Below are 27,176 nucleotides of genomic sequence, written 5' to 3'. Positions count from 1 at the left end.
AATATGAGCAAATATAAGACTTGTCTTGAATTAGGCCTACTTTTATTGTATAGATAAATAATTTGATAAAGTCTTAATATCTTAAACACTTAAAATCAGTGTTCCTCCTGAGTAAATTCATCTCGTTTTAACAATTTTTAGGTTATTATTTTACTGGAAAACAAGTCAGAAAAGACTCAGGAAGTCATTGTTTGAATTTTCGCAATAAAACAAACTTTATTCAAGATTAATTTTAAAGATGTATTTTCTGAAAATAAGTCTTAATATCTTATGCCTTTTTTCAGGTAAATGTACTGTATAATTTTTTTTTTTACAAAAAAATCCAAAAAAAAAACCAGTGAACTATATATATGTAATTATATTTAAAGTCAGCATGAAATTGAAGTTGCCAAAATCTTTTCTTCCCTATTGTGACGTACATACGAGTGAAACGGCTTCTCCAACAAGAAAAAATGTAGGGCAGGACTTGATTTTATCCATTGGAAATTGATTGGATGGTTGTGGTTTGCTATTGCTGTGATGTCATGTGAGTGACAGGTTGATCCGCCCTCATGCCAGTAAACGCATCATCAGAGAAGATAAGAGATGTCATTACAAGAGGTAAGGGAAGTTATTTTAATTAAACATTACAAGGGTACATTATTTTTTTTAATTTTTTTTTTATATGTGCATGGATAAATCGTTTATAATAAATGCTGCAAAGTTCCATAAAAAAACCTTATTGTCAATTTTGATTTCATGGTGACTTCAAAGTTTTTTTTTTTTTTTTTACAAGACTTGTATAGTAGAAATGTTTGGCAATGAGTGTGAAACATTCCTAAAATTCCCATCCAATGCTTGTAAAATCAAAGAATTATCTAATTCTCCTCATATCTCCATTCACAGCCTGAAAGAGAACAGATGCAGAGGTCAAGCAAGGCCTGACACATGCTGAGAGTGACAGACAGACTTAACTAATTGGTCCAAACAGAAAAGGTGACCATTACACATGCATGAGTCTTTACACAGCCTGATGGGTTCACTTACAGAACCAGGATGAATGTGTTGTGAAGTTCAACCTACATGCCCTCACTCTCTCTCTCTCTCTCCCTCTTACACACACGTCTTTCTTCTCCCACCATTTCGTGTTAGTGTTTATGACCACACATGCTAAAATGCAGGGCCAAGTTCCACAGGGCAAAGCTGTGTGTTTTATATAGAAAACACTAAAAGCGAAAACAAGCCGAGATCACGAAGGAGAGCTTCGTGGAGGAGATGTGGAGGGTGTGCGTGTGAGAGTCTGGGCTCCTGCGGGTGTCCTGCAGAGATATCTTATACCTGCCAATCCTTCGCTGGCTTTTTTTTTACTTCTCGTGGTTTCTCCTGCCCAAACCCAAGACGTTTTACTGTTTTCTATTTTATTTTACTTACTGTTGACCTTTTTTCCTCCTCCAAGCCAACTTTTATGTGACATTATGGTTTTTCACAGTGCGGTTGTCTGAGTCTTGTTCTATGAGACAGATCGTTACGTTTTTTTGTTGCTGTTGTTTTGGTTTGTTGAGCAGAAAATGAGGTCATTTAGAAGTCATGACACAAAGTAGGTTTTAGCATTGTGTGGAGCACCATATCACTATTTCAAGTGAGGTGCTACGCCTTTAGACCAACAAAATCACAGAGGAACTTTATTAGGCATGAAGCCATTACAGGATAGTTCATGATCAACTTTGATGTTAAGGAGATTCCAGCTAATGTGAATTTACCAGTATTGTTGTGCCCTCTGCTGGTTAGTGAAACTAATTGCAGTTTCCACACTTTTTAAGATCATGATATCGATTCTCTCAAGTAAACTCAGCAAAAGGATATTGTATTTTAAAGATAGTTTTGTAAAATACAAATAAGCTTTATAGATCTTTATTGGAAATGGTTTAAACAATGTTTTCATGCTTGGTCAATGAACCATAAACAATTATTGCATATGCACCTTTGGATTTTTCTACATAGAAAAAAAAATTCAACTATTAAAAATGTAATGGTCTTAACCATTTTAATCACAAATCACTGGTCAGGAAATTAGCAAGAATTGCACAAACACTGTAGATAAAGCACAGAATAGCCTTCCCCAACTTGCAGACAGCTTTTTACAGGAAGAAGAGTTCCACTCGATGTTAATGGCTTTAAACAGTTCATGAGAAGTTGAAAAATGTCTCCAAGTTCGTTTGAGTTTAATATGTCCAAATATTCACTATAGGGCTCAAATCTGGACTCCGACCAGGCCCAAACATGAGCATGATGGACTTGCCTTTGCAGTTTGACCATTCTCTTTAGATGACAACTTTCATTTGTATTGAGAATTCCATTCTGCAATATTCCCCTGTACTCCAAAGCATTAAATGTTTTCACTGTGAAGTAGCTCATCAATCCCTGCAGCTAAAAAGGGTCCCACACAATGACATCTTCCTCCATGCTTTACTGTGGTATAGAGATGCATTTATTATTATATTCCTCAGCATATTTTTGAAGACACCGCTCTGGAGCATCACTATGCAACTCATGCTTCATTGTGATTCATCACTTCACACACACAACTTCCCATATTATGAAGCCAAAAACTTCATTCAGTCTTTAATGTTTTCTGATACATTTAGCTAATTTCCTGCACTGACAAAAATGTTATGTTGACTTTACTTAATTTTATTATGTCAAGGGGTTGCACAAAATAAATGTATCTAAATCCAGATATATATTTTTTAAGTTGAGTGTACTTATATTTTGTAAATTGGTTGTACTTATATTTATAAGTATTTTCAGATTAATTATATTAATAATTTTAGCTAAACTATTTTGAGTTGAATTTACTAATTTTTTTCAAGAATCAGCCTGTGAATCTCAACAATGGTGACAATTATAAAGCATGTTGCAGTGCATTCTGGGTGCCACCAATCAAAACTCATTCATGGCTCCCATCATGCATTGCTGCATGAATAAATAATGAGCTTATGATCAGAGGTGATCTGTTTGTCACCATTGCTGAGATTCATACGTTAATTCTTGATGTCTGTGTGTGCCTACTTAAAAAGAAAATGTTGAAGTTTTTTTATTGATTTGATCATTTGGATTTCATTGAAAAGGCTAAAAATATTATGCTGTACAAGGCCAGTACTGCTATAATTATAAAGTAAACCTAACTCAGAAATTGGGCTCTATATGAGTTCAGTGATTCAGGTCAAATGATTGTGAAATAATGATTATGTTAAATCACAACCAACACCATCAGATCACATTTTCTATTTGTTCATCTGGCTGTTAACTCAGGTACAGCAGCCAAACAAAATCTAAAGTTAACAGTTTAAGGGTAAAGAGCCCAACTAAAACACACACACTGATCCCCATAATGGTGACTTAAAATTACGGTTTTAACATTACGGTTTTCTCCTTCAGTGATTCTGCTTGTTAACAAGCAAAATGATGTCCAAAAGACGTCTTTTCAACGTCTTTGTCACAAAAGTCGGACGTTGAAAAGACGTCCACTGAGGAGCCAGAATTAAAGTTTTTATGACGTCTTTTTTTGACGTGGCCAATAATAAGTAAGATCAGCTGTTTTCAGCTTATTGATGATGATGCAATCATCACAAAAAAAGCATCTAATGTTGTCAGATGCTTTGGCATTCATAACCACCAACCTTGTGGAACTGCTATATTGGTTCCAAAAGCATTAAAATTATCACTTATTTGAAGGTGTATAAAAAGCATGTGCACATGATGTTTTGAACAAGTATATCATGTAAACACACAGACATCAAGATTTTGCATATGATTCACAACAATGGTGACAATAAAAAAATAAAAAAAAGCTTCATGCTGCAATGCATGATGGGTAGCTTTCATAGTACAAAACTCATCCTTAATTCCCAAGCTTTTTTGTTTTGACTGTCACCATTGTGAATCATATGCAAAATCTTGATGTCTGTGTGTTTACATGATACACTTTTTTACATGGTATTTACATGGTACAACATCATGTGCACATGCTTTTTATACACCTTCAAATAAGTGATAATTTTAATGCTTTTGGAACCAATATTGCAGTTCCACAAGGTTGGTGGTTATGAATGCCAAAGCATCTGACAACATTTTCCATACAATATTGCCAAAACCCCAATAAAAATAAAATTAAATAAAATTAAATATTCAACAAGCCAATTAGCATACTATTACAAATAGACAATTCTTCAAAATTATATTGATCAATCGAGTGGCTGCCGGGCAGCTCAAATGAGCTTTGCTGCAACAGATTTCCAGTAACTACTTTCACAGTTGCATTACTTCAGAGTTTTAGAGGATTTTCAGCAAACGTCCGCGTTACGTAAATCTGAACATTGAATCTGACCCTCCGCGCTTTCCATAGCTCCCAAAACAAATTTTAGAGCTGTCAACTTCAGTCGCGAGCTTTCACTTTACTTTCAGATATCAAAAGCCGACAAGGATTCTCCCTCAAACTTCTGCAGAATATCACACATTTCACGAAAAACACAGTGCAAAGTTTTGAAATTAGACTTATTGAACTTAAGCGAGCGTAACTACTGTTTTCTTTTAATGCTGTGTAGGGCGGTTTCAGTGTGATTTCGAGATAGATCTAGTAAATGCGTGAGTGAGGACATTTGTGTGAGCAAATTTCGCTTGTGAATTCCATTTAATTCACCATTTGATCTGAATTTAGTTACTGGAGTGGCTGTCACACCGTCTAAAATAATGGATTGAATAATGCTGATGGAGGAACAGCGCAGGTGCGTACTCGTTTCTGTTATAAACTGTGTCACTTTTTGAAGAAAAGTTCTTCTAAAAATGATCTTTCTGTCATTACTTGCTCTCCCTCTTGACGTTACAAACACGTATGCTGTTATTTTTCCACCAAGTTGAACACAAAATTGATTTTTGAAAGATGTTGATCTCTTTACGAATGCGTTTGTTCGTTCCAGCTCTGGAGAAGATGAGGGCTCTGGAGAGAAAGGTGTGCTCCACAGATGGCAGGGCTATTTCTGCGGTGTGACCCCAGAGAGACTGCTTCTGTCCAGGCCTGTGCTTCATGCTGCCCTGGGGAATTTACATGGACTTCTGCTGACAGAAGGTCAGATCTCTCTTGAAATGAGAATGAAACGACGAGTTACATACAGTTGTGGTCATAAGTTTACACGCACTTTGCAGAATCTGTAAAATGTTAATCATTAACAGAAATTGCTTCCTTTTTTAGTACTGCCTTGAATAAGCTATTTCACATATAGCAGATCCATAAGACCAAAAGAATAACTAAATCTATACAAACGTCCCATTTCAAAGTTATATTGATTCTTAGTACTATGTCATTGCCTGGATGATCCATGATTGTTTACCAGTCCTTTGTTTGTCCTGAGCATTTTAAGTACTATGAAATTAAACTTCAACTTATTCTTTTAATGGAATATTGCAGTATTTATTATAAATGATTTATCCATGGTTGTGCACATACTATTTTTTAATAATTCATGCATGCTTGTAAAATTTGATCAAAATAACTTCCTCTCCCTCTTGCATTGACATCTCTTCTCTTCTCTAAAGTGTTGAGACTCACGTGAGATCACAGTAATAGCAAACCACAACCATCCCACAATTCCTAAAATCAAGTTCCCTTCTGCCCTACTTTTTTTTCTGGTTTGAGAAGCCAGATCCTGCACATTCTTTGCATTTTCAGCATGTTCTTCATATTTTTTCAGCAGTCGCTGTATGATTTTGAGATACATTCTTTCACATCGAGGACAATTGATTGACTCATACATAACTATTATAAAAGGGTCAAACATTCTGACTGGTGCTCAATAAAGCTATGCAATAAGAGAAAACTTTTTGAATACAATGATCATAGCAAATTATTTTATTTTCAGAATTGCTTATTTTGTTTTCTGGGAAACATGCAAGTATTTTATTTAGTTTCTATAATCATATTTCATAGGATAAAATTAATCATGTATGTATATATATATATATATATATACTGTATTTCATAGGATAAAATTCATCATGTTTGTATATATATATTTCATAGGATAAAATTAATCATGTATATATATATATATATATATATACACACACACACATACATGTGTGTGTGTGTGTGTGTGTGTGTGTGTGTATATATATATTTATTTATTTATATATATATATATATATATATATTTTTTTTTTATTTTTATTTTTTATTATATAAAAAAAAAAATTAAATACAATTTTTTGCACTTTTAGGAATCTGACATTATGAAGGTTAGAACTGCTATTTCAAAAGGATTCTTAAATGCCCAAAAAATTGTGGATAGATAGAGATAAAGTTAAAAAGATTTCTCATGAAATCTTTTGGACACAGTCTAATTGTCAAACGTATTCCTCTCTCAGATGGGCAAGTGTATAGTTTTGGCGAGCAGCCGTGGAAACGAGTCAGTTCTCAGCCTGCCAGCCCTGTTTTAGAGAGCGCACTGAAGGAACAGCATGTGATCTCCGTGTCGGCGGGCAGCTATCACTCTTCTGCTGTAACAGTGGATGGCCTCGTCCACATGTGGGGGGAGAACTCCCATGGCCAGTGTGGTATCTCTGGAATGGAGCAGGTACCCAATCCCACTCCCGTCAGTGTGGTGGATGATGAGACCCATCCTCCACAACTGGTCCAAGTCCTAAACGTGGCCTGCGGAGCGCAGCACACTCTGGCCCTGTCAAGAAATCATGAGGTGTGGGCCTGGGGTAGTGGCTGCCAGCTGGGACTGGTTACCAGCGTATTCCCGGTATGGACACCCCAGAAGGTGGAGCATTTAGTGGGAAGATATGTGATTCAGATTGCTTGTGGTGGGTTCCACAGCCTGGCTCTGGTTCAGTTTCTTCCCTCCCCAGAGGCCAGTCAGCAAACTCGGGATAGATGTGGGCAGTGTAAGCAGAGCCTTTTCACCATGACTGAAAAGGATGACCATGTTATTATTTCCGATGAGCATTACTGTCCACTTGGAGTGGAACTGGCTGATTCTAAACAAGGTCGAAGATCAGGACAAAGTTCTCCAGCTGGGACACCAAAAACCAAAAACTCCTCGCCCGACTCCCAAGTATCCCCACTGACCTCGAATAACATTTTTGCAGGCCAGGGATCCTCATTCGGATCTCAGCAAAATACCACAAGCCAGGAGACTCAACTAGACCTTGCTGAATCTGAGGCTGGGCCTGTATGTCTGCGACGAACCAAAAGCACTCCCTACCCTGATAAGCAGGCTCTGAAAGACTACCTCAAAAGGATTTCGGACCAGACCCTCGCTGAGCAGGCCGAGTCCACCTCAGTAGGAGGTTCCCATCCTCCGAGCCGTCAGACATCTCTCACGTGTCCTTTCCGATCAGACCAAAGTGATGAGCTTACACTACGTCCCTCTTCACCGACACTGAGCAGACCTGATGGGATCACAGCTTCTGCCAGACAACGCAGTGCATCAGATACTGTCACTGACCGGAAACACTCTCTCAGTTTATTACCAATATTGGATTCCACTTCTGATGATTCTTCACTACACTCAAGTGTGGATGGAGGCATTTGCATCAGTGACCTTTTAATCAGCAGTGGATGTTTATTTGAGTCCTGTGAGGAGGGCGGAGACACTGCTTCAATGGACTTCTGTCCAGCCAATTCTCTGCAAAGTAAGAAGAGCATCAGTCTTATGGACATCACATTAGAGGACACTGAAGCACATGATCGCAGAGGGTCTTTACCGGGTTTCTCTCCAGGTAAACCTCATGGCTTTTTTTAAATATGTTTTTATAAAATGTTATATCACTGGCTATACCATTTTATTTATTCTACAATAAGTATGTTTACATGCACTAATTTCCGTCAATCCAAATGAATGCAGTTCGAATTCAGATTCAGAAAGTTCTGTTTATATAAACTCTAAACATTACATTCACATACAAGTTTACATGTGCATTATATGTATTCCAATAATGTCAGAAGAGCTTTTTATGAAATATTTAGTAAATATTCAGTCTCCTAAACTGACTAGTTTGTAAGATGTAAAAGAATACACGTTTTAAACAGCTTATTGCACACATAAGTTAAACGCTGTTCTAAACTAATGTGCTGCTGCATTGTAACACACACACACACACACTGTTATGATTCCAAAGAATCACCACAAAACAGGAGAGAATGAATGCATCTACATTGCTGAAATCTGCACTTTATTTCACATTATTCTTTAAATTAAGCCGAAGTTCGGCCATTCACAATTATCAGTATCAACGCGAAACATCAGGCACTGCCACGCCGAACCAGAGCAGAAGACACCCGCCAACAAGAAACCGACAGCTTTTGTAGGGAACGAAGAACCTGCGCACCGGTGCTCCAATTACACCGCAATCAGCCAGTCACCTGCAAACAATACAAACGTACACACACACACACACACACACACACACACAAAACAAGGAAGGACTGACAGGGACGTCACACACACACACACACACAGTGTAGCTCGCACATCACGTGTGGATCGCGCACACAGAAACATTCAGTAGCACAGAAATGTATTGTCAAAACTGTTCTGTGATTTATCAATAAAGTAGCTTAGAAACTGAAAAGTTCTAGCATATATTTCTTAGTAACTAAATCCCACAGCTTCACTATTACTAGAGAGACGCTGCCAGGTAGAATTAATTCACACGCAATCACTCTCTCACTAATGCATTCATTAAAATGTAATATTTAGATGATTTAGAATGATCAGAAATCTGTGAGGAATATAACGACCCAAAGACAAAATAACTGATCAAAATAAGCTGTTATGTAGGAGCAATAGCCTTGTGGGCAGCGCTGTGTCATATGCCATAGCTGTGCACAAGGCAACCTACGTTCGGGTCTCAGCTCGAGGTTCGGGCTAGTCGACCCATAATGTGTATACCGTATTTTGGAATCCAAATATTCAGATTCAAGCATTTACATGCTTACTTTTTTCTATTGATCAGATTATTTCAGGTCTGCACCACCCCTTCGAATCTGATCAAAATTTCCTTTGGATTGAGGATCGATTGAGGTGTTTATTTGAAGGCTTTTCAGTTTGATTGAGCCTTTAACTAATGGCTCAATAAACTGTTAGTAATTGGATTAATTACTAACTGATTATTTGGTTTCATGTAAACGTCGCTATAAAGTGCGTTGTCTTAATCAACCAATCACGGCTTTTTTTCTGATGGCCCAACTGTTGGGCCATTAGTTTAGAATTTCACTTTTCATTCAGAATTTCATAAAGCCAACATTTTTACAAGCTAATCATCACCAAAAAATTATAAATTTTTTTGTTTTGCATCACAGAAAATAACTTTTTAAATTTACAAGGCATAACAATTTTCAGTTGCAATGCAGCACTGGCCTAAAAGGCCTGAAACTCTGTCTCAGCGGCCAAGCTTATTGTCGAGGCCAGCCAACATAGTAAAGCATGTCCTGTCGAATACTACTTACTTTATGGAAACCCCCTTTTATGGGACCCATTTGCTTGCAAAAGAAATGAGTCATGGCTGACTGCACACAGGGTATTTCTACAATGGCATCTGTTACTGAAAGCTTTTATTTTGCATGATGCTGCATCAATGTTAATCGTAGTAACAAGACCACTGTTGAAACTCTTGAAACTATTAAAGTTACTTTAAAGGGACAGTTGACCCCAAAATAAACAATCTGTCATATTTACTCACCCTCATGTTGACCTAACCCTTAAAGAACTTCTTGTAGAAATTCTACTTATTTAAGATTTTTTTTTATTACACTGTCTTGTTGAATTGCAGTGTCGCCTTCTGACAGTCATCGAACCAACAATTTGAGAGCTGTAGTGGGTGCAGTGACAACAACTTCTACCTCAGAATCCAGAAATCTCCTTCCTTCCCTCTACACTGAGGTGTGGAGTTGGGGGAGGGGCCAGGAAGGTCAGCTAGGTCATGGAGACTATTTGCCCAGGTACAATAGAGCCCTCATAAACACATACGTGTTTAGTTTATGTTTAACCGCTGAATTCTTTGACCACAGTGCATGACTGGAAACATTTTTGTTTTCTCCTTGCAGGTTACAGCCTCTCTGCATTAAGAGTTTAAGTAAAAAGGAAGTTGTCAAGATCACAGCTGGAGCAAATCACTCCTTGGCACTGACAGCTCAGTGTCAGGTAAGGAGGGACTTCAGAATATTTCTCCATTTGATTCTGCAGAATTCTTTCCAAAGAGTTTTAAGCCTTGAACCGAACCTAATGTTTGATTCATAGCAAAAATGTATATACATGAAAAAAGATGCAAGGTACAAGACTGTATATTTATGAGGATATTCTTTTTTTATCCCATAAAGCATTGCGAATTTTAATGTATGATTTTCTTATCAGAAATCTTGCTTTATACAAACTTTAAGTAGGTAGCTACTAGCTAACGTTACCTTACCAGCTTTCAGATCCCAACACAATCCTGCTTGTCATTGCCATTGTTATGATAACAGCGACTTCTGTTATTGGTGGATTTTGATTCATTTTTGTGGACAGTGTAGTAGTGCATCTAGAATTTGGCTGTTAAAGTTGCTTATGCTTAAACACCTTGGTGCTTTTGGAAGGTCCTTTTTTGAAAAGTTTAAACCAGTGTTATTTTAGTATTATATATATATATATATATATATACACTACTATAGTATTTTGAAGTTGTTTTTATTTTTTAGTACTAAAAAACTACCTTTTTTTGGGTCATTTTTATTATTATTATTATTAAATGTCTTTATAGCTTAAATTTCTTTAGGTTTAAGTTTTTCATCGGATGTTTATATTTCATTTCATTTGATTTTTATTTCAATTACTGATATGCTTTTTAATAGTTCTAGTTAACAATAACAACACTGGTTTAAAATTATTTGTCTGTTTATATTTTTAATGGGATCTTTTTTTTCTAGATCCCTCCACAGTTTGTTTTTCACCTTTTCTTAATAACAATCAGTGTGTATTTCTCCTCTCTCACAGGTTTATTCCTGGGGAAGTGACAAATTTGGGCAGCTGGGTCATATAAATGCTCCCTGCACAGTTCCTAATCTCACCATGGTATACATCCTTTAATTTTTTCATGATGTGCAGTCACCTTTTCTGCAAGCCTTCCCTTTTAAGGCATTCCTTTCCTTGTATAAAAATGAATGTGCAGTTGTGCATGTGTCGATAGATCTCTGACGGTATCCGTGTGTGGGACGTGGCAGCAGGGCAAACGCACACTTTGCTGCTGGCTGATGGAGACTGTTATCAGCCCATTCTCTACTACAGCGGAGAGCAGGTGCTGGAGAACACTGACAGCGCTCATCCCCTCTCCGGGACCTACACCCAGACGCCCACCCTTCTGCCCTTCTGCATGAATGTTCGTATACATTGTTTTAACAGTTAATTATTTTTACAATTAATTATTTTTGCTGTAGATAGGCTGTTAGTAAAATGACAATAAACTCTTAAATTAGTTTGATTCCATTCTTCTTCAGTGAAGATTGTTATGCATACAGTACATCATTACAATACAAAACATCATACATCAAAACATCGTACACCATTAAAATACATAATCAGTGACAAAGAAGAAGAAAAAAATATGAATGATAAAAATGCAATAAAAAATAATAACATATAAAAAATTTGCTAAAACAAAGTAGACTTTCCACACTATGGGCCAGATTTACTAACAGCTTGCGCCAGCGCAAACCTTTAGGCGTTAAAAAACTACTGTCAGGATTTACTAAAGACACAGTCAAAAATGAATGCTGAAAAGGCGTGGACACAGTTATTTTTGCGGCTGACATCATTGCTTATGCATTTGTAGGGGTTTCCCTTGAAGACACTAAATTTATGGGAGGAGAGTATTTAAATGAATCACGCAAGGTGATTTACTAAGGTTTCGACTCGTCAATTTACTGGTATTTGCGCCATTATTCAACACCCAAAAAAACACTTCTTAAACCAGACGCTAATTTGCGCTGCTTTTGGTAGATTGCAATTGCGTTGGTCATTGTGAAAATTTGTGTGTCATAAGTATATCATGCACAAAACTTTCCACTCTCATCTGTGCTTTTTTGGAATTGCGCTCTAATGCTAATTTGCCCTGTTTAGTAAATCTTGCCCTATATATATATTCTAAAAACATGAATTTAATTGCACTTGAATACATACTTTTGCTAGCAAGTATCAGTGATTGGTTTATGTATAATATTACTGGAAGGAAATTGTGTTAGTTTTAATGTTTGTGATTAATTGTTTAATGTAAAGCATCAGTTTATTCTAACTTTGCTGAATCCTTTGTGAAGATTGGTTATGTGAGCAGAGTGTTTGGGGGAGGACTGAATTGTTTGGCCTTGGCCGATCAGAACGCAATGGGTTTCATAGCGACAGTCCACGAGCTTGCTTCGGCAGAGAGGAAGTTCTACTGCATCCTCAGCAAGGTGAAGACCCAAATCCTGAGCCCCCTGCTAGCTCGTGGTATGTAACGGATTCTTTTTTACTCATTGCACTTTTCGTTTCGATCTTGTGGATTGTTATAGGGTTTTATAATTGGATATTGATTGTATCTGCTCTCTTGTAATGTAGCGAGTTTGGCCTCGTCTCTGGGTCAGTCCTCCATGTTGCTGTTTCAAGAGATGGCTAGTAGTTTTAGCAAGCTTTGCCATCTGACAGGACAGCACTCAGTATCCCTCACCAACTTCCTGCAGCAAGGCAAAGCCATCAAAACACTGGTCTTGATCAAGAACACAGCCATTTTCATTGACATCTATAAAGAGCAAGTATACTATTCATACTCAAAAAGAGAACAGCATCTTTTATATTTTAAAATCTCTATAATAACACCAAAGATGATTTTTATCCTCAGGTACAGCGATCCAGTGGGAAACTTTCTTGTTATGGGAGGATTCCAGTCATTGCTGAAACCCTCACAGTGCGTTGTCATATCTGAGCCAGCGTACTCATTAACATATCATGATAATATATACGCTATCATTAATTATCTGAGGTTTTCTTTGTTCATGCATGATCTGTTTCTTCAGAGAATTATTTGGGAAGAAACTGGAGTTGATACAGTCTCTGCTAGAGTCCAAGGAGAAGAACCCATCACCCTGTGATCTGTTGGTCAACTTGTTTTGGATGCCCTTACAGCACCTGCATGGGTATAACAGATTACTTCTGAAACTAGCCAACTGCTTTGAAGTGGTAAGAAAATAATCCATTTCTCATTATGCTCTTAAATTGAATGAAAGTGGCATGAAAATTCATGACATTAATCTTTTATTGTTTAGAACACTGAGGAATACCAGTGGATTCAAAATGGCTGCTCCAAATATGAAGCTTTAGCTCGCTTTGTCAGCAAGCAGAGAAAAGATGCTGAGGCCACTTTCAATTTCTGGAAGAACTTCAAAGGAAAGAATTCGGTATGATACAGAATATGATTTGCATTTATTTGATCATTTATTTATGATGCATTTATTTGATCAAAAATATAATTAAACAGTGATATTGTGAAATATTATTAGAATTTAAAATGACTTTTTTAAAATATATATAGATATTTTTATTAAAATGTATTCCTGTGATGGCAAAGCTGAATGTTCAGCATCATTACTCCAGTCTTCAGTGTCATCATTCTAATAAGCTGATTTTCTCCTCAAGAAACATTTCTTCTTATTATTATGAAGTTTGAAAACAGTTTTGCTGCTTTGTATTTTTGTGGAAATTGTGATGCATAATTTTTTCAAGATTCTTTGATAAATAGACAACATTTATTTTATTTTAATCTTTTGTAACATTATCGGTGAATTTAATGCATCCTTGCTGAACTCAAACTTTTCAACTAGGAATACACAGAATGTTCGGCTACCGAATAAGTGAAAAGACCGAATACATTTTGGCAAACAACAATTTTATGTTTTTAATGACGCAATCAAATAGTAACCAATGTAGAGTGAGAGGTGCGCACGCTTTATAAATGCAGCTAACATGTCGGCAGTGTGGAGGCATTGTCCGAGAAAGACTCAAAAATGGCAGTTTACAGACACTGTTTTGCTGAATTGTCTAGAAGGGGGGCATCTGCAAAAAACTAATAGGCTATTCAAGAAGGGAGGCTCAAATAAAATATTTTTTTAAGTTATGTTGTGCTTTGTTGGTATAATGTCTGCTGGAATGTTCAGCATTAAGTCAATATTTTTAAATTGTAGTTTTGTAATTTATTTTTTCTTTGGAAAAGCAAGACAAAATAGTAAAAAGCATTTTATTAAATTTAATGCAGTGGTGAAGAATTGGCTAAATAAATGGAAAAAAAGCCAAAAATAACGTGTTCGGTATGCCGCCCTCAGCCAAGTGTTTCATTATATTCAGTTTCGGCTTTGGCCAAGAATTTTCATTTCGGTGCATCCCTATTTTCAACGATAGTGTTTATCTTCTAGCTGAAGTGAATTTGGTTCACTTAATTAAAATTTGATAAGATGTACCTAATGAAACATCCTTAATAAAATTCCTGCTGCACATCTAACCCTTTAGCCAGATTCCCAATGTAGCGCTGCCTCGCTTGTTAATTTATTACAAACCTTTCGGTCTTACGCTGCAGTCCAGTTGGAAAATTAGCTAATTTGCCTGGCAGCTATTTTAAATGTTTCCGTTAAAATAATTCACACGTGAATGAAACACACAGAGCATGAAGTTCTAACAGCTGATGCATCAAGCATTCACATACTATATATAACAAAATTCTTGCTTTGAGAAATGAGGGTGTGAGAAATGACACCTCATTAGCATGAGTGTGTGTCAAGAGTACCTGCGTTGTGCATTTGAGCACCAACAATCTACTAAGATCCAAACAAATAGCAAATAAGATTAACTTTTCATTCTTACCATACCAGATGTGTCGTCATTACAACGCAACAGTATTTCTTGTCAAAGATCAATCTGAGAATGGTTTTCAAAAAAGAAAGAAGAAATTCCTGTTATAGTGTCTAGCACATAATGCAAAATATTCCAGCACGTTGTTGGCTGGTGTTAATTTCACACCCTGCCATGCAGTACTTGTGAATGTATATTACTTCCCCTGTATAATGTGGTTTAGTTGACCTACTTACTATTTCCTTTAATTTAAATTGAATTGCTCAGCAAGCTGCAGGGCTAAATGCCAGCAGATATGACCACATCAATTTCAGATACGTTTCTGGTTAGTTTATGTGCAAACCTGTTGGTGGCTGGGCAGAAGGATGTGCACATGTGATGTGTCTCCATGTGTGCAGTTCTCTTTACCTGATCTTTTCTTTCTCAGGAATCTCTGCGTAAGCCGTCTCGTCGTCTGGTTTGTGAGAGCAGTAATAAAGCTCTGACGTTACAAAACGCTGGAAGATTCTCTGCCAGCTGGTTCATCCTCTTCAGTGATGTCCTGGTTCATGCACAGGTTAATACATTTTTAAAACAGATTTTACCACCCTGTAATTGTCATTACACTCATTTTTTCATGTCATTCATATTCTTTTTTATTTTCTTTATTCATTTAGGGCACTATACCTTCAAAGAAGCTTGTGAGTATTGTGTGTTTAAGTTCCTGCCTGCACAGAATCAGTGTATAATTTAGGGCTTGACTTTAGACACTGAACGCATTTTTGCTCTTTATAAGCCTGATATGATAAATTATTGGATAATTATAGCTTGTCCCAAGCTAGTTATCTGCTGGCATCTTTTGCTGTTTTTACTTTTAACTGAAGTGCATTATTCTGCCGAAAGGAAAAAAAAGCAAGTATTGTTATGCTATGATGAAATCTGATGTACAGAAAGAATAGGCAACAGAGATGATAGCGTGCATGTGACACCTTGCTCTAACTTGGAATCTTTTTTAAATACTTTAAACTTTAAAACAAGGCCAAAAATGGAATTTTTAAAAATCTGAACCTGTAAGACATCATTTGGTTACACTTTTTTTTTTTTTTATGTGTCTTTGTTACAGTGTTATTATACATTAAGTACTAAGTAATAATAATTGACTACATGTACTTACTATAGGGTAAGGATTAGTAAATTAATAATTTACATAATTTATAGTTGTTACTCTTCAATATATTTGCAGAGCAACTAAAGCTAAATTAACAATGAAGCTACATTTATTTAAACTATAAAAATAAATCAATTATTGGCCCTGTCCCAAATGGCACACTTCATAATTATGCACTTTCGGTCTTGTGGACTTACAATGGCTGCCGCGTGCGTGTGTCCGTTAAGTCCAAGTAGGGAGTCCCATTTGTCATTTTAGGTTTCAGAAGGGTGCTCGCGAGCTCCCCCTTTGCGGTCGATATGTGGCCTCGATGCGCACTTTTGCCAAGCCTGCACTGTTTCACAGTCAAAGCGGCGTTACGTCACAAAAGTGTGGACTCGTAGGAAGACTGCGAGTGATTAGGGTGCCATTTAGGACAGGGCCATTGTTTTCATTGTATGTCTGTATCTGTGTGTCTGTGTGTCTGTGTGTGTGTGTGTGTGTGTGTGTGTGTGTGTGTGTGTGTGTGTGTGTGTGTGTGTGTGTATGTGTATGTACTTGTACAACTACCTTTGTAAGGACCAGTTTGAGTTTTAGACCATTGGAGTGAGGACAAAGAGAGTAAAAGTGAGGACATTTTGGCCAGTCCTCACTTTCTGAGACCCCTTTAAAGGCCTGTTTGACGGTTAAGACTTGGTTTTAGGGATAAGGTTATAATTAGGTTTAGGGTAAGGGTAGGTTTAGGGTAAGGGTTCGGTTAGGCACTTAGTTGTGATGGGTAAGGTTAGGGTAAGCGGCTAGAGATTGCATTGTGTCAATGAATGTCCTCATAAAGATAGATGTACAAGAATGTGTGTGTGTGTTTATTTTCAAATGCTGGCATATTGCTTAATTTGCTTTATATTGCCTTGTGGTTTTTGAAACTGAACTGTGTATGCAGTGACATTTTGCTTGGTTGGTCTGTTTTTCTTCTTGGTCCAATGCCAGCGTCTTGAAAACATCCAGCATTTAAATGTTTCAATTCCTTTTTTTTCTGCATAAACTTTTAATAGTCTGGAAGAGTTGTGTGACCGATGTATTTATTAAATTAGACAAAGACCCACATACTATCATATCATGTCTTAGCACATCATAACATTTCACATCATATTATATTGTGTCATTGCTTACTTTTTTATTTCCACAAAATGATCTTTTTTTTCAACTTTGTTGATTAATGCTTTATTTGTTGTGAAATGTTTGGGTATTGGGTGTGGTTTCCCTTGTGCACTAGAGCATGTCATTATTCTGAATTATGTAGGTACATTGGGTGTGTGTCTGTGTGAATGGCTGGGTAAAGTTTCTTCTTGAGAAAGTCTTCAATATGGCTAATGTATTTCTTTTTTCAGGCAAACCTGTTATATTTACAAATTGTTCTTTCCTGACTCTGCAGCAACAGCAGCAGCACAGCATGCAAAGGCTTTAGTTTTTATTCCTGTAGATAAGGGAGTGGTTTGCTTAAGTAACTGAATAAACTCTCTTTTTTCCTACAGTTCTCATCTCACTACATCTACCCACTTGCTACACTGTGGGTGGAGCCCATCTCAGATGAAAGTCTGGGCATGTAAGTTACTCATCTGAGCATCTTGTATCTTTAATTTGAACAGTTGTAGTTCATTTTAGTGTAGTTTAATGACATTTCATTAAATATTAAGCCGTTGGGAATGCTCTCGCACATACTAAATGGGAGTTTCAAGGACACTGTTGTGCCTATACAAAAACATTTCTGCCTCAGTTTAACCTATAACTGTTATTGCTAGACTTGCCCTTAAGCTGACCACACCTGAAGAAAGCTTTGTTGTTCTGGCATCTTCCCCCCTGGAAAAGGTAATGCACTGATGCAGTCAGAGTTTGATTGAGAAGTTTCTCTGCTTTGCGTTAATTCTGCCGCCTTCTTCCTATCTGTTAGGGAAAGTGGCTGAGAGCCATTAATCAGACCATTGAGGACGTGCTTGCTGCAGGCCTGAATAGGAGGACACATGTGTCTAGAAGCAGCCAGAATGGAGATCCTCCTGTGTCACGTACTTCCACCTACACTTTCAGCAAAGAGGGCCGACTCAAGGATGCTTCGTACGAGGGCCGCTGGCTAACAGGCAAACCTCATGGCAAGTGAGTGCATGCCAATGCTGACTGTTTGTATTCGCACTCTCTACAATAATCCAATTATTTCTCTCAACCACTTAAGCAGAGCTGTCATGCATTTGCTTTTTTGAGTGAACACCAATGGCAGTCCTGGCTAAAGTTTTTTTTTTTAATCCACTGTGGATTCACTGTGATCATGTTGTAGCTCAAATGAAAGTGGCTCTTGAGTCTTACTACGGTTCATGTATGATACATGCGCCTTCTGTTCTTCTTTTCCTTAAAAAGAGGGATTCTGAAGTGGCCAGATGGGACAGTTTACTGTGGCACATTCAAGAACGGGTTGGAGGATGGGTCAGTACACACACTGTTAAAGATGAACATACTTGTGCTTGCAGATTCTTTGGAATGTACAATACCATTCAAAAGATGGGGTCTGTAAGATTTTTTTATTTTTTTTTAAAGAAATTAGTGCTTTTATTCAGCAAGGACACATTAAATTGATCAAAAGTAACTGTAAAGACATTTATAATATTACAAAAAATACGTTTGTAAATAAAGGCTGTTGTTTTGAATATTCTATTCGTCAAAGAATCCTGAAAAAGTGTATCACGGTTTATAGAAATATTAAGCAGCACAAGTGTTTTAAACATTGATAATAATAAGAAATGTTTCTTGAGCAATGATTTCTGAAGGATTATGTGACACTGAAGACTGGAGTAATGGCTGCTGAAAACATTTATTTTAAATTGTAATAATATTTTTAGTGTTACTGTTGTTCTACTGTATTTTGATCAAATAAATGCAGTATAAAAGAATTCTTCCATAAACATTTAAAAATCTTACCAACCCCAAACTTTTGAACAGTAAAGTATAAGCCTTTTATACTTTTCTGTGTAGATTTGGAGATTATATGATGCCCAACACAACCCTCAACAAGTTTGAGCGTTACCAAGGTCACTGGAAGGAAGGGAAAATGCATGGCTTTGGCACATACTGGTAATAATTATATAAATGTGTGTGTGTGTGTTAAATGATATCTTTGGGGCATTTTCAGTTTATCAGGGACCATCTTGAACCTTGCCCATGTTCTGACTGCTCTTTCTTTGCAGGCATGCTTCAGGTGAGGTATACGAGGGCTCATTCAGGGAGAACATGCGTCATGGTCACGGCATGTTACGGAGTGGGAAGTTGGCCTCTCCTTCCTCCAGTAGTGTGTTTGTTGGTCAGTGGGTTCAAGGGAAGAGAACAGGCTACGGTGTGTGTGATGACTTCAGCAGGTATGCGCATTTTATTTACCAAATTTGAGATTTTAAACATCCTCCTGCCATAAAAAATTCATCAACTTCTTTCGATATCTCTCAGAGGAGAGAAATACATGGGAATATGGCTTGATGACCAGCGACATGGAGACGGGGTCATTATCACTCAGTTTGGATTGTATTATGAAGGAAATCACTCTAATAACAAGATGATGGTCAGTTGAGCTGGGGACACTATAATATTACATAAATGCCTGCATTTGCTGATACTGAATATATACTTATTATTATTTTATATTATTTAAGTAGCACACTACAGTATGTCTTTTTTTCTGATACAGGGCAATGGGACTCTTCTCTGTGATGATGACACAGTTTTTGAGGGCGAGTTTTCAGAAGACTGGACTCTGTGTGGAAAGGTGACCTTGAAACAATGTGACAGTTTCCTGTGACAGCAAATCTGTTGGAACCTTATTTGTGATTTTTGCATTTGTGGTTGTCTGAATCTCCTGTGATTTTCTGGATGTGAAGGGCGTCCTATTCATGCCTAATGGTGACTCATTGGACGGGGTCTTTGATGGTCACTGGGGAACCGGTCTGAGAGTGGCCGGAACTTTCACAAAACCCTTTGAATCTTTGAGGAGAGAAAGCAAGATGCCGTAAGTTTGTCATGAATAATGCTTTGGCCTACTGTATATTTATTTGTACTGTATTTTTACATCTGTGTGTGTGTGTGTGTAGTGTGGCTGGTCAACACGCAGTGCCTGCAGAAGAAAAGTGGAAAGCCGTGTTTGAGGAGTGCTGGGGTCGACTAGGCTGTGAAACTCCTGGTCAGGGAGCGTATAAGAAAGCCTGGGAGAACATCGCCATCTCCCTCACTGCCAGACGCAGACAACAGAGAGATTCGTATGTACACACACATGATAATCGAGTAAAGGTGCACAAAAATGCTTTGTACCTTTCAACAAATAATGAAGGATAAGATGTCACCTTCTTTAAAAATATATATATACCAAATAACAAATACTGATTCAATAGTTCACCAAACTTGAACTTTGGTACGCAAAAGACAACTTCTTTGTTCATATGAACATGAATGTAAGTGTATGGAGCATCTTAATGTGTGACGAAATCACCAGTGACGTATGTGTGTCTTTTAGTCCACAGGAGCTGAGCCGATCTCAGACTAAGATGCTGGAGAGTCTTGAGGTGATTCCTCAACATGTGGGCCCTGTTACTGCAGACTCCTACAACATCATCCGTCGCTATCTCTTGAAGGTGAGTCTTACAAAAGCTTAGTAACATCGAGTCTGCAGAACTGTACAGATGCCTCAAAAAAGCATTTGGACACTCATTGGACTATTGGACATGTCATTGCAATAGATACAAAATATCAAACCAAGTGGAAACGGATGATGCTAGAGTTTTTTTTTTGTTTGTTTGTTTCAAAACAAATATACTTTTCTATATATTCTTTGAACTAACTGGTGTCAAGGTTATTTTTTAGTGGAGAACTGAGTTCATACAGGTGTCCATAAAGAGCAACTAAAGACATGTGACATTTAACAGCTATAAAGTGTCCAAATACTTTTTGATGTTTTGAAATGTGTGCTTGTGATATTTGTCTTTAAAAATAAATGCAATTTATTTAAATATTTTGGTATAAAATGCACTTACACTACTGTTTAAAAAAAAAAAAAAAAAAATTTTTAAAGAAGTCTCATATGCTTACCAAGTGAAAACAGAAATATTGTGACATATTATTACAATTCTAAATGTAATTTATTCCTGTGATGGCAAAGCTGTATTTTCAGCAGTCTACAGTGTCACGTTATCCTTCAGAAATCATTCTAATATGCTGATTTGGTTATTATTATCAATATTGTCAATTATCAAAACAGTTATATATTTTATGGAAATGGTGATATAGATATTTTTTGATAAATTGAAAGTTTGAACGAACAGCACTTATTTGAAATGGAAATCTTTTGTAACATTATAAATGTCTTTTCTGTCGCTTTTGATTCATTTAATGCATCCTTGCTGAATAAAAGTATTAATTTCTTTAAAAAACTACTCTTTTGAACAGTACTGTACATTTATATGTCTGAATACCTTTTTTGGGGTGTAATAACTCCCTTTAGGCCTGTGATACCCCCCTGCACCCGCTGGGCTGGCTGCTGGAGACCCTCGTCACTGTGTACAGGATGACCTACGTTGGCGTGGGCTCCAACAGACGCCTCCTACAGCAGGCAGTGGAGGAGATCCAGTCATACCTAACACGTATATTCCAAATAGTCAGGTAACAAGTTCAGGCTTTTCTGTAATTGCGCCACGATGACCTCCCACATACCCCAGTGCTTTAAAAGCCGGTGACGTGTTTTGCAAAGTTAATTTTCCTTAAAGGGAAGGCTTTGTTCTTCTTTCACTTTGCTAAATGTAATAATGGGGCATACCATTATTTTCATTACAATTCTCATAGACCACTGCATTCATTGATTTTCCTGACAAAGCTGTTGTTTTTCAAGTGTTATAAATATTTGCTGTAGGTTTCTGTTTCCTGGTCTTCCTGCGGACGGAGGTTTTATTCTGGATACCTCCAGTTTCTCAGATGAGGGCACAGACTCTTTTAACAGCAGTACACACTCAGAAACTCCACAGCAGGGGTAAGACAGCACCACTAATGACTGAACTACAGATTTGCATCACTACTAGATTTACTCAGAAATTGTTAAACATGAAAATAGTGGATTTGTCCCAAACCTAGTGGAGTACCTAACATCTGTTTGTGTGTGTATACTTAGATATAGATGTATACTGTCATAACAATTAAACAGGCTTGTGTGTGTTCTGCAGTTGGTTAGTGAGCAGCTCAAGTCTTCTCCTGCCGGTGTTGCTGCCGAGGCTTTACCCTCCTCTCTTCACCCTCTACACACTAGAGAAAGAGAGAGAGGAGGAAGTGTACTGGAACTGTGTGCTAAGACTCAACAAACAGCCTGATCTCGCCCTCCTAGCCTTCCTTGGAGTACAACAGTAAGTGACAAAAGGAACAGTACAAGATAAAATATTACTCTATAACAGTGTGTATGATGCAATTACTGTATAGTGGCCCTAAAAACTATTGGATGCTTAAAGGCCAATTCACACTATGCCAACAGACAGTTGGTAGATAGTTTTGTAGTTTTTAATTGATAAATCAATTGATATATTCTTTAAAATTAAGACAAAATATATTTGGACACGTGTCCTTGGTAATTAATTCAAAGACATTGCAAAAATGCATCAGTAGAGGTCAATTAGGTTACACTCTTTATGAATCCTATATTTATAATGCATGCATAATGCCTTATAAATAAATATTTTATGTTGTATCATCTCATAATCATTTACAAGTGCTCCTTATCTGCTTTAAGTAAAGTAAAAAAGACTAGGTCTCCTCTTAAACAGCCATAAGATACTATAAAGTGGTTTTAAACTTAATTAAACTTAAGAGAAAATGATCATGGCAATGTCAATACAAATTGAATTTATAATCCTCTTATGGTAATTATAATACTCTTAAAAGGTATAACCATGAATAGTGGTTACGTATTATAATCAGGGTTTGAAATTAACACCCGTCAATTGCGGGTGAAAATCCAGTGGCGGGTAACGCATATCAACACACTAGCCAATTTGGCAGGTTATGATTCATAAATTATGTTTCTATCACTTTGCATGGCATCACTATCAGAGCCCTTTCCCTAAAACGATCCTCAAACATTAGTAAAGAGGGTCGCACATTTAGAGAAACGCCGTGCAGTGCCATGTCTTTAAAATTCAAACACACTGTTTTCTATGACCGTAAGCACTCCGGCTCCGGCTGTTCAAAATCATGCCGCACCACAGCATCAAGTCAAGTCAAGTCAAGTTTATTTGTATAGCGCTTTTCACAATACAGATTGTATCAAAGCAGCTTCACAGTATTAAATTAAAATAATACAACAAAGTTTGTTTCAAGAGGAATTTATTGATTGATAAAATTAAATTAAATATCCCCAAAATATCCCCAACTGAGCAAGCCAAAGGCAACAGTGGCAAGGAACCGAAAAACTCCATCAAGTGACCTAATGGAGAAAAAAAAACCTTGGGAGAACCCAGGCTCAGTCGGGGGCCAGTTCTCCTCTGGCATTTATGAGCTAGAGGCCGGATTGTAGTTTGAACTGTAGGATTATATGAATGCCTGGCTGAAGAGATGCGACTTTAATCTAGTTTTAAACTGGGAGAGCGAGTCTGAGCAACGAACAGTATCAGGAAGACTATTCCAGAGTTTTGGACCCTAACTCACATAGTTTTCCATTAAAATACAACGATTTAGGACAAATATATTTCAGTTTAATTATATCAATCAGCATTTATTGGCACGGCATGGAAGATACGTTGCTTGATTTTGGGGGACAAGATAAAATACAATAGAGAAAATACAATAATTTGTTCAGCTTAGTCTAAATAACAAACAAAAGGAAAGGCTGCTGCAAGAAAATGGTAGAACCCCAGTAGCAGATCTCTACACGTGGTGCTGGAAGCTTTCATAATCACGCCTGAAGCCAGGTAGCCACAAGGTACAATAGGTACACAAGCCACAAGGTACAATATATATGGTTTCTTGGATTTGGAAGTAATTTGATTGACTGGTGCGTTGCGTTGGAAGAACCAATCAACGTTCATTTAGTTTCATGCCTGTACTATGTATGTGCGTACTGACTTCACCTTAGGAGATTGTGTATTGTGCATTTTTCAGTAACTGGTTTGTTTTTGTGGCTTAAATATATATGCTTCATATCACACTTTCTCTCTCCGTTTCTACTGTTTTTTTCAAACACCTTCATTCAAACTCGTTTACACCACTTTCATTCTTCCTTCATTCTTGAAGTGAACTTTTGCCTGTATTGTGATTATATTCACTGTTCTCTTGAACTTGAGAATGCGAGTACAGAATGATGCGAGCGGTGTGCAATAAGCCTGTCTGTGAGATGTCTGAGGCGCAGAGTGGCGCTTCCCGTCCAGTGTACAACCGGTAAATGCTCCGCCAGAGCCCTAGGCCTAGGAGACAATGAACACGTCACATGTCCAAGAGGGCAAAAAGCGCCCTAGTGTCTTTATTGCTATAAACTCATGGCAATTATAAGAGAAGTCACAGAGAATTTTGTTTCCATTTTATTATTTTATATTTATTATATATATTAGTAAACGGTGATTTATTGTCGTAAAGCTAAAAGTGTTTAAGAATCAGATATACATTTATAAATATATTTAAATCTAAGCTGTGACTTTGATAATCTGATTGAACTTCTGAATTGCTGGTAACTTAAAAATGTAGAAGTCAAATTGGCTTGTGATTTTACAATTTTTATTTCAAATCCTGATTATAATGTATTATATTATATAATGCATTAAGAATACCCTTATAATGCATTATAAATATAGAAAAGTGTTATCATTAAGTCTACGAAAATGTAATATTATATTTGACATACAGTATTTCATATTTTGTTCTTTATGGAATTAAATGTTTATATTTTATGCATGGTTTAAGTGTCCAAATAGTTTCCGTTGTCTCTGTATACAGTATAATAATGACTTATCAAAGCCTCAGTCTAGGAAGGACGGTGGCTTTTACAATTTTTAGATGAATGTCTCTTTGTTTTCCAGAAAGTTCTGGCCAGTTTCTATCTCTGTATTGGGAGAGATAAAGCAGGTGAACCTTTCTGTCATTTCTGAAAAAATAATCAGTGATGAAACTCGTGGTAAAATAAATAACTTAAATGGTTCAATTGGATTTATTGGACAGGTCTTGCCTAGTACTAAAGACGCCTGCTTTGCCACTGCTGTTGAAACCCTGCAACAGATCAGGTAAAGACTGTCTGTGTGGAACATGGATAGAAAAACAGCAACAACAACACTTTAGTAGCAGCTTTCTTATATCTTTATTGTTGTCTTTGCTTCTACAGCACAGCATTCACTCCCTCAGAAAAGTTGCAGGTGATACAGCTGACCTTTGAGGAGGTCACCCAGGACGTGCAGGCTCTGCTTGGGCTGGAGTTTCTATGGTCCATGGATGACCTTTTTCCAATCTTCCTCTATGTGGTGCTCCGTGCACGGTACTTTTCCAAACCTTTCACTGCATATAGACCTCACGGCAATGAAGTTATCAGTTGAAACGTTCAGTTTGTCTGCCCACGTAAAGAACCTTTTGCTTGTGAACGTGTAGGATCAGAAACCTGGGCTCTGAAGTCAGTCTGATAGAGGACCTTACAGACTCCAGTCTACAGCTGGGACAGCTTGGGTTCATGTTGACAACTCTCAAAGTGAGAATGAAATTACATTTTCTTTTTTTCCCACACATATTCAGGGAGAAGAAACATTACACTCTTTTTATGAACCAATTGTTTTATTTGAAAAGCTGAATTTTAAGGATAATCTTGTCCCACACAATCACTAGTCCCCTTTCATTCTTTTCCATCTTTTAATCTGTTTATCTCTGCTTTTTAGGCCTGCTACAACCAGATTCAGCTTGAGAAGACTACATAGGGATGGGTTGGTTTGTGAGCAGCACGGCCGCAGCTTTCCTTACTTGCGCACATTCTTATGTAGTAGGTGCCGTTTAAATAGACACGGATTACAGGTCAAAGTCAAGATGTGCTCATTTATTTCAGGCCTCAAGAAGAGGCTCACATTCAACTCAAGCATTCCCTTAAGAACTGTGCTACAGAAATGACTTAGATTTGTATGTTTTGATACTCTCACACTGACCATTTGACGGACAGTAAAGTTACAGCTTGAAGAAACATCCATATTAACTGGGCACGTCATGTACAAAATCGTTATACAACTACAATTATTCAAGCACTCACCATATATCAATATTTTATACCAGTTTTTAATAACTGACACTCATTACTATATATATTAATTTTTATCAGACTGTTACTGACTTGTGTACTGATTCTCCAACTAATGATAATGCTCTAATTTGAATATAATCAGAATAAATTATATAGTTGTATCAGAGCAGTACCTATGTACTAAGGTACCTAAGGGTTTTGACGGAATGACCTCAGAGTGACAGCAACATGAACAACATTTACACTATATAGAACTAATAAAACTTAAAACACCCTTATTTATCTAAGGAACATAGCGATGGACAACAGCATTTATAATATTTTGCTATAGATGCATTGATGAAAAGTTTAAGCTCAGTAAGATTTTTTTAATGGCTCAGTAAGATTTTTTTTTTTTTTTTATAGTCCCTTCTGCTCACAAATGTTGCATTTATTTGATCAAAAATACAGTAAAAACAGTAATTTTGTCAAATATTATTACTATTTAAAATAACTGTTTTCTTTTTGAATATGTTTTAAAATTTTATTTATTCCTGTGATGTAAAGCTGAATTTTCAGTATCATTACTCCAGTCTTCAGTGTCACATGATACTTCAGAAATCAGTCTAATATGCTGGTTTGCTGCTTAACAAACATTTATTATTATTATTATTATTATTAATATTGAAAACTGATCTGCTGATTTTTTGTGTGATACATTTTTTTTCAGGATTCTTTGATTAATAGAAAGAGTAAAGAAAACAGCATTTATTTGAAATCAAATCTTTTGCATCATTATAGATGTATTTATTGTTACTTTGGATCTTTTTAATGCATCCTTGCTGGATAAAACAAATTTTTTTTTTTTTTTTTTTAAACTTACTGACCCCAATTTTTTTAATGGTAGTGTATATAAATG

General features: G+C 36.8%; 1 protein-coding gene across 3 annotated transcripts; it reads left to right on the top strand.

The window, feature by feature from the left end:
• Positions 1-4,383: 4,383 nt before the first annotated feature.
• On the top strand, positions 4,384-27,123 carry als2a (alsin Rho guanine nucleotide exchange factor ALS2 a). 3 transcript variants are annotated; one of them, XM_082175653.1, is made up of 33 exons: positions 4,385-4,763; positions 4,956-5,104; positions 6,400-7,761; positions 9,814-9,982; positions 10,088-10,184; positions 11,013-11,090; positions 11,206-11,394; positions 12,329-12,500; positions 12,609-12,798; positions 12,889-12,954; positions 13,064-13,226; positions 13,313-13,444; positions 15,316-15,444; positions 15,545-15,568; positions 17,547-17,617; positions 17,814-17,880; positions 17,963-18,162; positions 18,421-18,486; positions 19,033-19,131; positions 19,245-19,412; positions 19,498-19,609; positions 19,736-19,813; positions 19,926-20,053; positions 20,136-20,300; positions 20,555-20,672; positions 21,539-21,696; positions 21,944-22,060; positions 22,251-22,427; positions 25,086-25,131; positions 25,225-25,286; positions 25,385-25,534; positions 25,645-25,741; positions 25,926-27,123. In XM_082175653.1, exons 1-33 carry the CDS (start codon positions 4,741-4,743, stop codon positions 25,962-25,964), a joined length of 5,061 nt encoding a protein of 1,686 aa, XP_082031779.1. In that variant the 5' UTR covers positions 4,385-4,740; the 3' UTR covers positions 25,965-27,123. The 3 variants fall into 3 exon arrangements, 2 of the variants coding, with proteins under 2 accessions (XP_082031778.1, XP_082031779.1); XM_082175652.1 differs by having other exon boundaries at positions 4,384-4,763; positions 25,086-25,286; XR_014207449.1 differs by lacking the exons at positions 25,385-25,534; positions 25,645-25,741; positions 25,926-27,123 and adding an exon at positions 24,357-24,450.
• Positions 27,124-27,176: the final 53 nt, after the last annotated feature.

This window comes from Leuciscus leuciscus (assembly GCF_965113295.1).
Source record: "Leuciscus leuciscus genome assembly, chromosome: 7".
Classification (NCBI taxonomy): domain Eukaryota; kingdom Metazoa; phylum Chordata; class Actinopteri; order Cypriniformes; family Leuciscidae; genus Leuciscus; species Leuciscus leuciscus.
The sequence above is the reverse complement of the archived record's forward strand: the minus strand, read 5'-3'. Positions and strand labels throughout refer to the sequence as shown.